Source organism: Struthio camelus, chromosome 3 (assembly GCF_040807025.1).
Source record: "Struthio camelus isolate bStrCam1 chromosome 3, bStrCam1.hap1, whole genome shotgun sequence".
Lineage (NCBI taxonomy): Eukaryota > Metazoa > Chordata > Aves > Struthioniformes > Struthionidae > Struthio > Struthio camelus.
Window position 1 is genome coordinate 72000726 of NC_090944.1, and position 16268 is coordinate 72016993.

Genomic DNA, 16268 nt, shown 5'->3' on the forward strand with positions numbered 1-16268 from the left:
CAGTCAGTCCTGGTAGGGACCATCTGCCCCCTCTTCCATGCGCACTGAAATAAATTGTCCAGGCAAGCCCACCAAGAACACTGATTCTATTCAAGCTACCTTCTTGAATGCATCAGATGAGCTATTAGCTGGCTAAGAGCTCCCCTACCTCGTGGTTATCAAAGTAACTCCTAAAGATGGATGTGATTTTGGGGGGGAGAGGCTGTGGGGAGAGATTCCAAACACTTCCTACAGATACTCCTGCCTGCCTAAGGAAAAAGGAAAAAAAAAAAGAAGGAGCCAGCGCCCTCTGGGAATTTGAAGGAGGTTTAGAGACCTCTCCACTGCCACCGAGCTGAAGAAGACGAAGATGCCAGATTTCCTCTGTCAGGTGATTGCTGGGCAAACGCAGATGTCTGCACACGTTTCAGTGTCAGAGGCAGACACGGTGGGTGGGGGTTTCAAGCACCCTGAGGACCAGGTGAAAGATCCACCAGCATGTCCTCTGGGGTGGGGTCGCCAGCCTCACGGTTGTTATGCAGAGGCAGAAGGAGGAGAGGCGACCGCTCTGAAGGGTTCAGAGGTCAGTGGGACCAGCAGAGCAGTGGAGTGCAAACTTGCAGGAATAGGCCGTAATTACGGGAGCCAAGTCCCTCTGGCTCAAGCACCGAGGATGGCGTAGCTGATGGAGAAGAGGATCTCCAGGTACGTAAGAAGATGCAGCAGCCTTAGACCAAGCATCTGAGCCACACGCTTAGGAGGTGGGTTGGACAGAGGCTTTTGAGTGTGCTGGCTTCAGATTGACAGTCAAGAAGGAAAAGGCAGGCACCCAGCAACCAGTTCGACTGCTGCCTGTGAAAAAAGGAAATCCTGGGGCGTTGGAGGCCCCGGGTGGCCGGGGAGAGCCCTGCCCGTGGCCCCGGAGCTGCCCCGTGGCCCAGCCGCCGCATCACAATGTGCCGCCGCAGCACCCACAGTGACCTCGGCCGCGGCCACCAGCGTCCGTCCCGCAGTGCGGCTCTGTGCCAGCGCGGGGCAGCGTGGGGAGACACAGGCTCCCAGCGCAGTGGCACTGCCTGGCACGGGCACACTGCTTCACGTGCCCACTTGCGGCACCATGGGACAGGCGAACTGCTGCGGCGGGAAGCGTGCTGCCAGCCCCACTCCCAGCACGCAGGGATGGCCCAGGGACCTTCGCCGGGGGGCTCCTCGCCCCCGCCTCGGGCTCTTGGGCAGGGAAGCCTCCCAGCCCCGGCAGCCACCGAGCGCCTTCGTCTCGAGCAGGAGTCCCCAGCTCCTCCTCAGCGACCGTGTGCAGGTGACGCGCCACCAGCGCACCAAGGACAGGCACCTGCTGCTCTTCCCAGACGCCCTCGCTATTGCCAGCTTCAAGTAAGAATGGCAACCAGAGCCGTCCTTCCTCGCCGCCACGGCCTCTGCCAGCAGCCCCAGGGCACCGCGGCTCCCGCTGCAGGAGCAAGCGCCTCCGTGGGGCTGCCTGCACAGCCGCTGGCCCGCAGCCGACGCGCGCGGCTTCCTTTGAAGCCTGGCAGGGCTGCAAAAGCAAGGCGGCACGGGCTTTCTTGTAAACCCGAATGCTGGCGGGGGTGCCCACAGCTGGGCAGGGGAAGGCACTTTAGCCAAGGTCTTTGCATTTGCTCCTCCCTGAGCAGCTGCTGTCTGCAGCAAGTATCGGTACTGCCCAGCACGGCTTGTCCAAGCTTCTAGCATCCAAAAGCCCCATGGAGGGCGTCCAGAAGGCGGCCTTCCTCCTGTCCTCCCTGAGCGTCCGCTCTGCGGATGCCCTTTGCTCCCCACGAGCGCTCGTGGTCCAAATGAGCTGCAGTGCCCTGCCCGGCTGTCCCTAAGCTGCAGGGACAGACGCAGCGTCCCTTTAATTTGGGGAGGTGTAAGAGGGAAAGGACAGCCTTCTGGTTCGGGCCTCCTGAGCAGCAGCCCCTGACGAAGCGTCTGCTGGCATCGCTTCCCAGCAGCGACTCGACTCGTGGGCAGCGCCGCCTCGGTGTGGCCTGGGCCTGAGGCTCCTTTCTCCCGCGTGAGGCTCGCCGGTGGGGGGCCGCCCCAAGGCTCTGCCCCTGGGAAATGGCCCTGCCCTGGAGGAGTGCTGGGGCTGCCCCCAGCACGGCAACCTGCAAGTCGGTGCCTGCTCTTCTGCCCCGCAGATGTGGCTCCAGCTTCTGGCTGAAGCACCGGGTGCGCCTCAGCGAGCTGTGGGTGCTGTGCGGCGAGGATGAGGTGGCGCGTGGGCGCGAGGAAGCGGCGGCGGAGCTGGGCATCAAATGCAGCAATGCCCTCATCCTCGCCTGGCCCACCAACCTGTGTGTGGTCACTTTTGGGTGCGTCTTGGGGACAGGGAGTGTGGCGGTGGGGGGTGCAGGGCACCGCGCTCGCCTTGAGGCCTCCGTGGGCTTGCTGGGGCTCAGGTCAGGCTGTGGGGGGGTGAGAGGAGAGGCCCCGCTTTGGTTTCAGACCAGGACCCCGTGAGTCTTTGAAGGCGAGGACAGGCCCGCGGGGGCTGCTGCTTCCCGTTGGGTGAAGGCAAAGCCGTGGGCCTTCCCGGGAAGGGAGGGGAGCGAGCTCGTTTGCAGGAGGGCCAGAGCTCGCACAGAGGGGCAGGCTCTTGCGGCAAGTCCGTAGTCAAGCCACAGGCTCTGCCGGGCCCCGCGGCTGCCCTGCAGGAGCTGTTCAGGTCAGAGATTGTCCCCCGTGAACACCTCACGCTGCCGCCCCCTTCCCGCATGCCCCTGCCAGGGGACTCGCCCCGGCAGCTCTCTCCTCTTTCGCCTGCCTAACCGCTACAAGGGCTTTTGCTCTCCTGAAGCGAGGGAAGGCGAGAAGAGAAGAGGGAAGAAAGAGAGGTAGCTCCTCGAGAAGGACAGAGGAAGCCAGAGCTGCTGGCGAGTCCCTGTGCGGGCTCGGCCCCACGAGGCTCGGCCCTGGCCCTGGCCCTGGCCCTCTCCCCAGGTGGCGGGGGGATGTGTGTGGGGCCCGCGTCACCCCAAAGGGTGAGCAGCAGCGAGGTGCGAGGCTGTTTCTCCTTTTCGCTGCAGGTCGCAGGAGGTGAAGGAGCTCTGGCTCAGCACGCTCCTCAGGTAAGCCTTGCCAGGGAAGTCAGCCTGCGGAGACAAGGCTGAAGGCGGTGGCTGGAGAGCTCCAGGGGCAGCTCTCCCCGCAGTGTAGGTGGGGGAAAGGGAGACCCACTGCGCAGCGCAGCTCCTGGGCAGAACGGTGTGAGTTGCTGAGCCTTGTGACTGCCCATTAACCGCAACGCCACGGAGTTGTCAGCACAGCTCCTTGCGTGCATGGCTTGAGACGCCGAGCTGCCGCTTTCCGTTTCTGTACGGAGGAGGCCCGTAGTCAGCAGGACCCGGGGGCGTTACAGAGCGGTGCTGCCAGCGAGCAGTGCGGCAAGGTCCCGTGCGTCAGGGTGCCGTGGAAGTGCGGGCTGGCTGCAGGGGAGAGAGCGGAGAGGTGTCGGTGTGACAGGGCTCTTCCCTTGCCTCTGCCCTGTGCCCAGGCAACGCCGAGGAGCCCGGGAGCCCAGGGTCACCCGGCTGGCCTCCATTCGGCTTCTCGCCAAGGTGGTCGGCGTCTACAATCACGTAAGTGTCCCCGGCGTGTCCGCTGCACCCAGAGAGCCGCTTGGCTTTTGAGACCAGCCCCTGTGACGAGTTGCTCACGTTGGCTCTTTGTCCTCTTGCCTAGTCGGTGACACTGACTGCCAAGACCATTGAGACATTGATTTCGGTGGAGGTAAGCAGTGGCTCCCTCTGGCCCGGGCCCTTGCTGGGTGTTGGTGGGAGGTATTGTGGCAGAGTGGGGGCGGCTGCCCGGGAGGTGGCCAGGGCCCTGTGGGGCGCAGCGTGGAGGACCCAGCCGGCCGGCCGGCAGCAGCGGGGGAGCAGCACGGGGCTGCCCACTGCCTGCCATTGCCTGGGAGCGGGCAGAGCCCTTTGCAGGCCACTCTGGGCAGAAAGGGCCGGGAGCAGCCAGGGTGTCCCCAGGGCTGCCGGGCAGTTTTGGGAGGGAAGGTGGCAGGGGCCAAAGCCATCGAGACACCGGCCGCTTCCTCACCGGCGGCGTTTGGGAGGAAGTCCCCAGTGGCGCAGGAGAGCACGGGAAGGCAGCCTGTCCGCTCTCGGCCACCTCTGGACGCCTGGTGTGGGGCTGTGCCTTTTCTGGCTGCAGCAGCAGCCTGAAAGGGCCCTGGGCTGGGTGCCTGTCGGGCAGGGCCTGGGGCGCTGCATGCAGCGCGAGCCCCGTGAGCTACAGAGCCGAGAGCTCCCTCGTCAGGGTCAGGGTGCCGACGAGCCAAATGGAAGACCAGGTTTGCAGGAGGGAAGCAGCAAGGCTTCGTTAGCCCCTGAGAGAACTCAGTGGCATTTGCCTAGCAAGTCTCTGGTGATGTTCTTGCCCTCCCTGCTGCCCAGCCTGCCTGGCTGAAGATTCAAAGGCGGAGAGAAGCAGTGGGACGAGCACTGGCCAGAGCGAAAGCGCAGAGGCGGACGCAGCCACCAACACCGGAGCTTGGGGCAGGCAGAGCGCACGCCGAAGGGCACACAGGTAGAAGGCTGGACGGGCTTGACTTTCATCCCCTTCCCCATCTCTTCCCCTTCCCACCGACAAACGCTGATATACCCCGGCCCTGATTTCCTGAGCCCGGTCCGTTGTCTCTACGGGAGGAGAGCGAGAAGTAGGCTTCCCTTACAGACAGGAGAGAGACCAGGGTCTGCAAGGGCCCACACCGAAAGCTGCTGGACGTTTGGAGTTGGGGTTTGTTGCTTTCCTGCGCAGAAGTCCTTCTGCTGCCCATGCCCTGGAGACAGTTTGCCCTGCTGAGTCGTCAGCAGCAGTGTCGGCAGCATGACTTGAACTTGAAAGCTGAACAGAATGCAACCTGCAGCATTCCTCCTGCTTTTGCTTTCCAGAGCTGCATGCAGAAGAGCCTCTCAAGCATGCAGTATTGGTGCACGTGGCAAGTCAGGCAGCTGCCCCTGCGGACACACCACGCTCGCCCCTCTCTGCCCAAAGAGAACGAGGAAGAGATGTGGCCACCCAAGTCGGACAAGGAGAGGTATGAGGCACCCTCTGGGCCACAAGCACTGTCCCAGAGTGTCCCATGGACAAAGCAAGTTGCTCGTGCGCAACTGAGCAGAGACGCTGGGGACCTGGGGACCTTCTCCTCAGAGAAGGCATAAGCCCATGGTTTCCCGTGTCTGCTGCGAGGGGAGCGGCAGCGCTGCTTCTGCAGATGCTGTGGCCGTGCTGCTTTCAGCTCCAAATGGCAGTGCTGGGCAGTGCTGCTCTCCCCCGTAGCGATAGCCCTGCAGGCCGAGCGGGGTTGGGAAGGCAGAGGTGAGCAGAGAGGAGGTGCAGGGGAGCGCTCGGCCTCTTCCTGGCAGCTGCCAAGGTGGCTGCAAGGAGGTGTGTGGTGTTGCCGCGTCCATGCGACAGGCTGAGTCTCCCGCCGGCCCACTGGTCGTGTAGCCCGCGCCTGTGTTTGTGCCTCCTGCCACAGCTGACATAGGGGCCGCCACCTGCACTTCTCCTTGCCAAGAGGCTAAGGATGACGGTGATCTCAAGTGGTTTCTCTGTGTCCCACTGACACCCAGCTGCACGAGCTCGACTTTGATGCTGAGGTCCAGCCCCTCGTGGAAGACTTGGTTGAGAAAGCGATGGAGAAAGCGTTTGCGGCCATCCAGCGGGAAGAAGAAGAAGAGCTGGCCAAGCTGCAGCCACTTGAGGCGGCGGATGGGGAACTGCCTTGTGCAGGGTGTGCTGAGCCACAGCGCCTGGAGGAGCGGGAGAAGCAGGGCCAAGAGGAGAAGGTAGGAGTCCTGAAGAGCAACGCAGGCCGGCCCGAATGGTCCTTGTGAGCATCGACATGATTTGCAGCCCAGAAAGGCAAGACTCTAAGGAAGTATGGTTGTAACTGTGCAAATGCCAAAGAAAGTGCTGAAGCAGCTGCCGCTGAGGCACGTGTGTGCAGAGTGAGGTGGCTGCGCTTCCTGCAGGAAAGGAGGTGGGAGGTGGAGTGTTGGAAGCCGGAGGTGCAGCACCAGTTGCCGTTCAGGCTCCTGCCCAGAGCAGCGCGACGGAAGAGGTCCTACGATACTGTGGGGCACATACCTGAGGGTACCTTCAGCCCCAGGCAGAGAGGCAGTTGTGGCTGAGGCCCCTCTGCAAAGGCAGGCCAGAAACGGCTCCACTCCCTGCGCTTCACATGTGCAGGAGCGGTGGTGGCTGATGTGCTCCTGGCCTCTTCCCTGCCTTCCCAGCAGCATCTCTTCCTGGCCTTGTCTTTGGTGTGGGTGCTGCCGCCTGTCCCTTCTTTTTGGCTGCCCTTCGTTCCTCTAGCTGCGTGTGCCTTCTTCCCAATTCCTCTTCCCGCTCTCCTCAGGCGCAAAACGGGGACGGCGGCGGCACCTCTGCCTTGGGGCCTGCAGGCACTGCAGCGGCTGCAAGTGAAGTGGCTGTGCAGCTGGAAGGCGGGAGCGACAGCCTCCCCGAGGGACCGGAGCGCACAGAAGCAGTTGTCGTTGCGGTCCCTGGCACACCTGAGGCAGAAGAGGAAACTCCTGCCTTGGACTCCCGCGACCAAGCGTGGGCTCAAGGAGCTCCTGGTGAGGCAGCACCCCCGCAGGGAGAGCCTGGGCTGCCTGCCTTGCAAAGCACAGAAGTGCCCGCTGCCGAGCTGGCCGTGCAGAAGGAGATGCAAGCCTCTGCCCTCACGCCAGAAACAACTGGCTCAGAAGCAGCGGCAGCGGCCGGGCAGAGTGTGACCGAGGGGGCTTGCGTGCAGGTGGCTGCGAAAGGGCCCATCTTGGAACCCCCAAGCGCAGAAAGAACAACAAGAGAAGGGCTTCCCCAGAGCGATGAGACCGCAGGCGGCACAATACAAGGTGCCGTCCTCCAAACCGAAACACCCTCGCAGCGTGGAAATAGGGAGGGTAGCAAACTGGAAGATGCCGTCCTCAGTGGGGACTCAGCAGGCTCTGTCCCTGCAGCCCCCGCACAGCTTGAAGGAGACGACCTGTCTGCCTGAGCATCATCAGGCATGGCTATCACTGGCACCGGGAGCGCTGTCCTCCCTGACAGAAGTCGGAAGAAACGTGAAACACAAGGCAGCGGAGCTGAAGAAGAGCCTGTGGAAGCAGGACGAGAAGTCCTCGAAACCTCAGGCTGTGAAGGCGTTCAGACGGAAGAAAACGAAGCGGAGCAAGTGGTGGAAAGAGGAGGCCAAGAAGTAGGAGGCTCTGGCACCCTGGCAGCTGTGAGAGGTGATGTCCATTACTGCCCTGCTGTCCAGCAAGAGGTTTTACGTGGGCCAGAGGAAGGCCCTGGCTCAGCCTTCCCTGGAGCCAAGGGCTCGGAGGTGCCAGCGCCAGCTGCAGCCCTCGAAGAGCCTGTCGCTGCCGAAACCGTGATGCTCGCAGACACGGCAGCCAAAACGTTACAGCCCTTGGCAGGCAGGCCTGGGCAATTGGCTCCTGAAGGAATCCCAAGGGCTACGGTTTGCCGGGTTCTGTGCTACAAGGCTCTCATCTCCACACGGCCAAAGGAGCAGAGGGGAACAGGGACAGGAGAGGGAACCAAATCCCCTCACTGGAGAAAGGAGCAGCCTGGCCGCGCTCCCGTCTTCGCATTAAATGCCGTCCGTTTCTAACTATTTTCCTGGGTGGGGAGACTCTCTGTTCTGTGTGCCTGTGTGTGGCTGGAGGGGCACGTGCCAGCGACGGGGTGTCGCAGCGGGGGCCACGGTCCCCGTGCGCCTCTGGCGCAGCACGTGGAGCGCGGGAGGATCCGTTTGTCAGTGTGCGATTGCTAGCAAATTTCAAGCCAGACCGGCCAGCAAGTAGGCTAAGAGGCTTTGGGGACGGCATTGAGGCGGCCGCGGGGGCTGGAGACCGGAGAGAGCGAGGGTCTGCGAGCTGGCTCCTGGAGGGAGCAGGGGATCTGAGCCAAGTCTGTGTTTATGTGTGTGGCCAGCCATGTGTCGCTGTGAATTGTCTAGGTGCATGGGCATTTTGTGTGTGGGTGCCTGTTGGGAAGAGCTGCTCAGCCTGGCTGCTGGCTGGAGCTGGGAGCTGGGAGCTGGGAGCTGGGAGCTGGGAGCTGGGAGCTGGGGCTGCGGCAGCCCCGCCTCCCTCGGGCCACCGCCTTCAGCACCTCCAAACGCTGAAGTCAGGCCCGGGGTCCGCAGAGCCCGACTGTGCGGAAGCACCTCAACCTCACGCACCAGCTCTTGGGCTCATCACTCTGTCTCCTGGGAGCAGTGCCCACCAAGAGACTGGGGGCCACGCATCACCTCTGGAGGTTCACGTCCCCTGCCTGTCTCGTTCTCACCAAGATGCTGAGGAGGACAGGGGCAGCAGCTCACCGCTACGGAGACAGAGGAAAAGGACAACATTACTGAGGGGAAAAAGGACAAGTAGCAATTCCTGCCTTCTCTAGAACAGTCAGTCCTGGTAGGGACCATCTGCCCCCTCTTCCATGCGCACTGAAATAAATTGTCCAGGCAAGCCCACCAAGAACACTGATTCTATTCAAGCTACCTTCTTGAATGCATCAGATGAGCTATTAGCTGGCTAAGAGCTCCCCTACCTCGTGGTTATCAAAGTAACTCCTAAAGATGGATGTGATTTTGGGGGGGAGAGGCTGTGGGGAGAGATTCCAAACACTTCCTACAGATACTCCTGCCTGCCTAAGGAAAAAGGAAAAAAAAAAAGAAGGAGCCAGCGCCCTCTGGGAATTTGAAGGAGGTTTAGAGACCTCTCCACTGCCACCGAGCTGAAGAAGACGAAGATGCCAGATTTCCTCTGTCAGGTGATTGCTGGGCAAACGCAGATGTCTGCACACGTTTCAGTGTCAGAGGCAGACACGGTGGGTGGGGGTTTCAAGCACCCTGAGGACCAGGTGAAAGATCCACCAGCATGTCCTCTGGGGTGGGGTCGCCAGCCTCACGGTTGTTATGCAGAGGCAGAAGGAGGAGAGGCGACCGCTCTGAAGGGTTCAGAGGTCAGTGGGACCAGCAGAGCAGTGGAGTGCAAACTTGCAGGAATAGGCCGTAATTACGGGAGCCAAGTCCCTCTGGCTCAAGCACCGAGGATGGCGTAGCTGATGGAGAAGAGGATCTCCAGGTACGTAAGAAGATGCAGCAGCCTTAGACCAAGCATCTGAGCCACACGCTTAGGAGGTGGGTTGGACAGAGGCTTTTGAGTGTGCTGGCTTCAGATTGACAGTCAAGAAGGAAAAGGCAGGCACCCAGCAACCAGTTCGACTGCTGCCTGTGAAAAAAGGAAATCCTGGGGCGTTGGAGGCCCCGGGTGGCCGGGGAGAGCCCTGCCCGTGGCCCCGGAGCTGCCCCGTGGCCCAGCCGCCGCATCACAATGTGCCGCCGCAGCACCCACAGTGACCTCGGCCGCGGCCACCAGCGTCCGTCCCGCAGTGCGGCTCTGTGCCAGCGCGGGGCAGCGTGGGGAGACACAGGCTCCCAGCGCAGTGGCACTGCCTGGCACGGGCACACTGCTTCACGTGCCCACTTGCGGCACCATGGGACAGGCGAACTGCTGCGGCGGGAAGCGTGCTGCCAGCCCCACTCCCAGCACGCAGGGATGGCCCAGGGACCTTCGCCGGGGGGCTCCTCGCCCCCGCCTCGGGCTCTTGGGCAGGGAAGCCTCCCAGCCCCGGCAGCCACCGAGCGCCTTCGTCTCGAGCAGGAGTCCCCAGCTCCTCCTCAGCGACCGTGTGCAGGTGACGCGCCACCAGCGCACCAAGGACAGGCACCTGCTGCTCTTCCCAGACGCCCTCGCTATTGCCAGCTTCAAGTAAGAATGGCAACCAGAGCCGTCCTTCCTCGCCGCCACGGCCTCTGCCAGCAGCCCCAGGGCACCGCGGCTCCCGCTGCAGGAGCAAGCGCCTCCGTGGGGCTGCCTGCACAGCCGCTGGCCCGCAGCCGACGCGCGCGGCTTCCTTTGAAGCCTGGCAGGGCTGCAAAAGCAAGGCGGCACGGGCTTTCTTGTAAACCCGAATGCTGGCGGGGGTGCCCACAGCTGGGCAGGGGAAGGCACTTTAGCCAAGGTCTTTGCATTTGCTCCTCCCTGAGCAGCTGCTGTCTGCAGCAAGTATCGGTACTGCCCAGCACGGCTTGTCCAAGCTTCTAGCATCCAAAAGCCCCATGGAGGGCGTCCAGAAGGCGGCCTTCCTCCTGTCCTCCCTGAGCGTCCGCTCTGCGGATGCCCTTTGCTCCCCACGAGCGCTCGTGGTCCAAATGAGCTGCAGTGCCCTGCCCGGCTGTCCCTAAGCTGCAGGGACAGACGCAGCGTCCCTTTAATTTGGGGAGGTGTAAGAGGGAAAGGACAGCCTTCTGGTTCGGGCCTCCTGAGCAGCAGCCCCTGACGAAGCGTCTGCTGGCATCGCTTCCCAGCAGCGACTCGACTCGTGGGCAGCGCCGCCTCGGTGTGGCCTGGGCCTGAGGCTCCTTTCTCCCGCGTGAGGCTCGCCGGTGGGGGGCCGCCCCAAGGCTCTGCCCCTGGGAAATGGCCCTGCCCTGGAGGAGTGCTGGGGCTGCCCCCAGCACGGCAACCTGCAAGTCGGTGCCTGCTCTTCTGCCCCGCAGATGTGGCTCCAGCTTCTGGCTGAAGCACCGGGTGCGCCTCAGCGAGCTGTGGGTGCTGTGCGGCGAGGATGAGGTGGCGCGTGGGCGCGAGGAAGCGGCAGCGGAGCTGGGCATCAAATGCAGCAATGCCCTCATCCTCGCCTGGCCCACCAACCTGTGTGTGGTCACTTTTGGGTGCGTCTTGGGGACAGGGAGTGTGGCGGTGGGGGGTGCAGGGCACCGCGCTCGCCTTGAGGCCTCCGTGGGCTTGCTGGGGCTCAGGTCAGGCTGTGGGGGGGTGAGAGGAGAGGCCCCGCTTTGGTTTCAGACCAGGACCCCGTGAGTCTTTGAAGGCGAGGACAGGCCCGCGGGGGCTGCTGCTTCCCGTTGGGTGAAGGCAAAGCCGTGGGCCTTCCCGGGAAGGGAGGGGAGCGAGCTCGTTTGCAGGAGGGCCAGAGCTCGCACAGAGGGGCAGGCTCTTGCGGCAAGTCCGTAGTCAAGCCACAGGCTCTGCCGGGCCCCGCGGCTGCCCTGCAGGAGCTGTTCAGGTCAGAGATTGTCCCCCGTGAACACCTCACGCTGCCGCCCCCTTCCCGCATGCCCCTGCCAGGGGACTCGCCCCGGCAGCTCTCTCCTCTTTCGCCTGCCTAACCGCTACAAGGGCTTTTGCTCTCCTGAAGCGAGGGAAGGCGAGAAGAGAAGAGGGAAGAAAGAGAGGTAGCTCCTCGAGAAGGACAGAGGAAGCCAGAGCTGCTGGCGAGTCCCTGTGCGGGCTCGGCCCCACGAGGCTCGGCCCTGGCCCTGGCCCTGGCCCTCTCCCCAGGTGGCGGGGGGATGTGTGTGGGGCCCGCGTCACCCCAAAGGGTGAGCAGCAGCGAGGTGCGAGGCTGTTTCTCCTTTTCGCTGCAGGTCGCAGGAGGTGAAGGAGCTCTGGCTCAGCACGCTCCTCAGGTAAGCCTTGCCAGGGAAGTCAGCCTGCGGAGACAAGGCTGAAGGCGGTGGCTGGAGAGCTCCAGGGGCAGCTCTCCCCGCAGTGTAGGTGGGGGAAAGGGAGACCCACTGCGCAGCGCAGCTCCTGGGCAGAACGGTGTGAGTTGCTGAGCCTTGTGACTGCCCATTAACCGCAACGCCACGGAGTTGTCAGCACAGCTCCTTGCGTGCATGGCTTGAGACGCCGAGCTGCCGCTTTCCGTTTCTGTACGGAGGAGGCCCGTAGTCAGCAGGACCCGGGGGCGTTACAGAGCGGTGCTGCCAGCGAGCAGTGCGGCAAGGTCCCGTGCGTCAGGGTGCCGTGGAAGTGCGGGCTGGCTGCAGGGGAGAGAGCGGAGAGGTGTCGGTGTGACAGGGCTCTTCCCTTGCCTCTGCCCTGTGCCCAGGCAACGCCGAGGAGCCCGGGAGCCCAGGGTCACCCGGCTGGCCTCCATTCGGCTTCTCGCCAAGGTGGTCGGCGTCTACAATCACGTAAGTGTCCCCGGCGTGTCCGCTGCACCCAGAGAGCCGCTTGGCTTTTGAGACCAGCCCCTGTGACGAGTTGCTCACGTTGGCTCTTTGTCCTCTTGCCTAGTCGGTGACACTGACTGCCAAGACCATTGAGACATTGATTTCGGTGGAGGTAAGCAGTGGCTCCCTCTGGCCCGGGCCCTTGCTGGGTGTTGGTGGGAGGTATTGTGGCAGAGTGGGGGCGGCTGCCCGGGAGGTGGCCAGGGCCCTGTGGGGCGCAGCGTGGAGGACCCAGCCGGCCGGCCGGCAGCAGCGGGGGAGCAGCACGGGGCTGCCCACTGCCTGCCATTGCCTGGGAGCGGGCAGAGCCCTTTGCAGGCCACTCTGGGCAGAAAGGGCCGGGAGCAGCCAGGGTGTCCCCAGGGCTGCCGGGCAGTTTTGGGAGGGAAGGTGGCAGGGGCCAAAGCCATCGAGACACCGGCCGCTTCCTCACCGGCGGCGTTTGGGAGGAAGTCCCCAGTGGCGCAGGAGAGCACGGGAAGGCAGCCTGTCCGCTCTCGGCCACCTCTGGACGCCTGGTGTGGGGCTGTGCCTTTTCTGGCTGCAGCAGCAGCCTGAAAGGGCCCTGGGCTGGGTGCCTGTCGGGCAGGGCCTGGGGCGCTGCATGCAGCGCGAGCCCCGTGAGCTACAGAGCCGAGAGCTCCCTCGTCAGGGTCAGGGTGCCGACGAGCCAAATGGAAGACCAGGTTTGCAGGAGGGAAGCAGCAAGGCTTCGTTAGCCCCTGAGAGAACTCAGTGGCATTTGCCTAGCAAGTCTCTGGTGATGTTCTTGCCCTCCCTGCTGCCCAGCCTGCCTGGCTGAAGATTCAAAGGCGGAGAGAAGCAGTGGGACGAGCACTGGCCAGAGCGAAAGCGCAGAGGCGGACGCAGCCACCAACACCGGAGCTTGGGGCAGGCAGAGCGCACGCCGAAGGGCACACAGGTAGAAGGCTGGACGGGCTTGACTTTCATCCCCTTCCCCATCTCTTCCCCTTCCCACCGACAAACGCTGATATACCCCGGCCCTGATTTCCTGAGCCCGGTCCGTTGTCTCTACGGGAGGAGAGCGAGAAGTAGGCTTCCCTTACAGACAGGAGAGAGACCAGGGTCTGCAAGGGCCCACACCGAAAGCTGCTGGACGTTTGGAGTTGGGGTTTGTTGCTTTCCTGCGCAGAAGTCCTTCTGCTGCCCATGCCCTGGAGACAGTTTGCCCTGCTGAGTCGTCAGCAGCAGTGTCGGCAGCATGACTTGAACTTGAAAGCTGAACAGAATGCAACCTGCAGCATTCCTCCTGCTTTTGCTTTCCAGAGCTGCATGCAGAAGAGCCTCTCAAGCATGCAGTATTGGTGCACGTGGCAAGTCAGGCAGCTGCCCCTGCGGACACACCACGCTCGCCCCTCTCTGCCCAAAGAGAACGAGGAAGAGATGTGGCCACCCAAGTCGGACAAGGAGAGGTATGAGGCACCCTCTGGGCCACAAGCACTGTCCCAGAGTGTCCCATGGACAAAGCAAGTTGCTCGTGCGCAACTGAGCAGAGACGCTGGGGACCTGGGGACCTTCTCCTCAGAGAAGGCATAAGCCCATGGTTTCCCGTGTCTGCTGCGAGGGGAGCGGCAGCGCTGCTTCTGCAGATGCTGTGGCCGTGCTGCTTTCAGCTCCAAATGGCAGTGCTGGGCAGTGCTGCTCTCCCCCGTAGCGATAGCCCTGCAGGCCGAGCGGGGTTGGGAAGGCAGAGGTGAGCAGAGAGGAGGTGCAGGGGAGCGCTCGGCCTCTTCCTGGCAGCTGCCAAGGTGGCTGCAAGGAGGTGTGTGGTGTTGCCGCGTCCATGCGACAGGCTGAGTCTCCCGCCGGCCCACCGGTCGTGTAGCCCGCGCCTGTGTTTGTGCCTCCTGCCACAGCTGACATAGGGGCCGCCACCTGCACTTCTCCTTGCCAAGAGGCTAAGGATGACGGTGATCTCAAGTGGTTTCTCTGTGTCCCACTGACACCCAGCTGCACGAGCTCGACTTTGATGCTGAGGTCCAGCCCCTCGTGGAAGACTTGGTTGAGAAAGCGATGGAGAAAGCGTTTGCGGCCATCCAGCGGGAAGAAGAAGAAGAGCTGGCCAAGCTGCAGCCACTTGAGGCGGCGGATGGGGAACTGCCTTGTGCAGGGTGTGCTGAGCCACAGCGCCTGGAGGAGCGGGAGAAGCAGGGCCAAGAGGAGAAGGTAGGAGTCCTGAAGAGCAACGCAGGCCGGCCCGAATGGTCCTTGTGAGCATCGACATGATTTGCAGCCCAGAAAGGCAAGACTCTAAGGAAGTATGGTTGTAACTGTGCAAATGCCAAAGAAAGTGCTGAAGCAGCTGCCGCTGAGGCACGTGTGTGCAGAGTGAGGTGGCTGCGCTTCCTGCAGGAAAGGAGGTGGGAGGTGGAGTGTTGGAAGCCGGAGGTGCAGCACCAGTTGCCGTTCAGGCTCCTGCCCAGAGCAGCGCGACGGAAGAGGTCCTACGATACTGTGGGGCACATACCTGAGGGTACCTTCAGCCCCAGGCAGAGAGGCAGTTGTGGCTGAGGCCCCTCTGCAAAGGCAGGCCAGAAACGGCTCCACTCCCTGCGCTTCACATGTGCAGGAGCGGTGGTGGCTGATGTGCTCCTGGCCTCTTCCCTGCCTTCCCAGCAGCATCTCTTCCTGGCCTTGTCTTTGGTGTGGGTGCTGCCGCCTGTCCCTTCTTTTTGGCTGCCCTTCGTTCCTCTAGCTGCGTGTGCCTTCTTCCCAATTCCTCTTCCCGCTCTCCTCAGGCGCAAAACGGGGACGGCGGCGGCACCTCTGCCTTGGGGCCTGCAGGCACTGCAGCGGCTGCAAGTGAAGTGGCTGTGCAGCTGGAAGGCGGGAGCGACAGCCTCCCCGAGGGACCGGAGCGCACAGAAGCAGTTGTCGTTGCGGTCCCTGGCACACCTGAGGCAGAAGAGGAAACTCCTGCCTTGGACTCCCGCGACCAAGCGTGGGCTCAAGGAGCTCCTGGTGAGGCAGCACCCCCGCAGGGAGAGCCTGGGCTGCCTGCCTTGCAAAGCACAGAAGTGCCCGCTGCCGAGCTGGCCGTGCAGAAGGAGATGCAAGCCTCTGCCCTCACGCCAGAAACAACTGGCTCAGAAGCAGCGGCAGCGGCCGGGCAGAGTGTGACCGAGGGGGCTTGCGTGCAGGTGGCTGCGAAAGGGCCCATCTTGGAACCCCCAAGCGCAGAAAGAACAACAAGAGAAGGGCTTCCCCAGAGCGATGAGACCGCAGGCGGCACAATACAAGGTGCCGTCCTCCAAACCGAAACACCCTCGCAGCGTGGAAATAGGGAGGGTAGCAAACTGGAAGATGCCGTCCTCAGTGGGGACTCAGCAGGCTCTGTCCCTGCAGCCCCCGCACAGCTTGAAGGAGACGACCTGTCTGCCTGAGCATCATCAGGCATGGCTATCACTGGCACCGGGAGCGCTGTCCTCCCTGACAGAAGTCGGAAGAAACGTGAAACACAAGGCAGCGGAGCTGAAGAAGAGCCTGTGGAAGCAGGACGAGAAGTCCTCGAAACCTCAGGCTGTGAAGGCGTTCAGACGGAAGAAAACGAAGCGGAGCAAGTGGTGGAAAGAGGAGGCCAAGAAGTAGGAGGCTCTGGCACCCTGGCAGCTGTGAGAGGTGATGTCCATTACTGCCCTGCTGTCCAGCAAGAGGTTTTACGTGGGCCAGAGGAAGGCCCTGGCTCAGCCTTCCCTGGAGCCAAGGGCTCGGAGGTGCCAGCGCCAGCTGCAGCCCTCGAAGAGCCTGTCGCTGCCGAAACCGTGATGCTCGCAGACACGGCAGCCAAAACGTTACAGCCCTTGGCAGGCAGGCCTGGGCAATTGGCTCCTGAAGGAATCCCAAGGGCTACGGTTTGCCGGGTTCTGTGCTACAAGGCTCTCATCTCCACACGGCCAAAGGAGCAGAGGGGAACAGGGACAGGAGAGGGAACCAAATCCCCTCACTGGAGAAAGGAGCAGCCTGGCCGCGCTCCCGTCTTCGCATTAAATGCCGTCCGTTTCTAACTATTTTCCTGGGTGGGGAGACTCTCTGTTCTGTGTGCCTGTGTGTGGCTGGAGGGGCACGTGCCAGCGACGGGGTGTCGCAGCGGGGGCCACGGTCCCCGTGCGCCTCTGGCACAGCACGTGGAGCGCGGGAGGATCCGTTTGTC

General features: G+C 62.9%; 1 protein-coding gene across 1 annotated transcript; it reads left to right on the top strand.

The window, feature by feature from the left end:
* The first annotated feature begins 622 nt into the window (after positions 1 to 622).
* LOC138066747 (rho GTPase-activating protein 20-like) lies at positions 623 to 3176 on the top strand. Its single transcript, XM_068938349.1, has 3 exons — positions 623 to 684; positions 2163 to 2336; positions 3051 to 3176. Exons 1-3 carry the CDS (start codon positions 665 to 667, stop codon positions 3094 to 3096), a joined length of 240 nt encoding a protein of 79 aa, XP_068794450.1. The 5' UTR covers positions 623 to 664; the 3' UTR covers positions 3097 to 3176.
* The last annotated feature ends 13092 nt before the right edge of the window (positions 3177 to 16268 follow it).

What these genes read in the sequence shown, in the direction of transcription:
- LOC138066747 (XM_068938349.1), top strand. Translation starts at nt 665, where the DNA reads ATGGAGAAGAGGATCTCCAG. An exon ending in ATGGAGAAGAGGATCTCCAG is followed by an intron (nt 685 to 2,162) that starts GTACGTAAGAAG and finishes TCTGCCCCGCAG; the next exon opens with ATGTGGCTCCAGCTTCTGGC. An exon ending in CTGTGTGTGGTCACTTTTGG is followed by an intron (nt 2,337 to 3,050) that starts GTGCGTCTTGGG and finishes TTTTCGCTGCAG; the next exon opens with GTCGCAGGAGGTGAAGGAGC.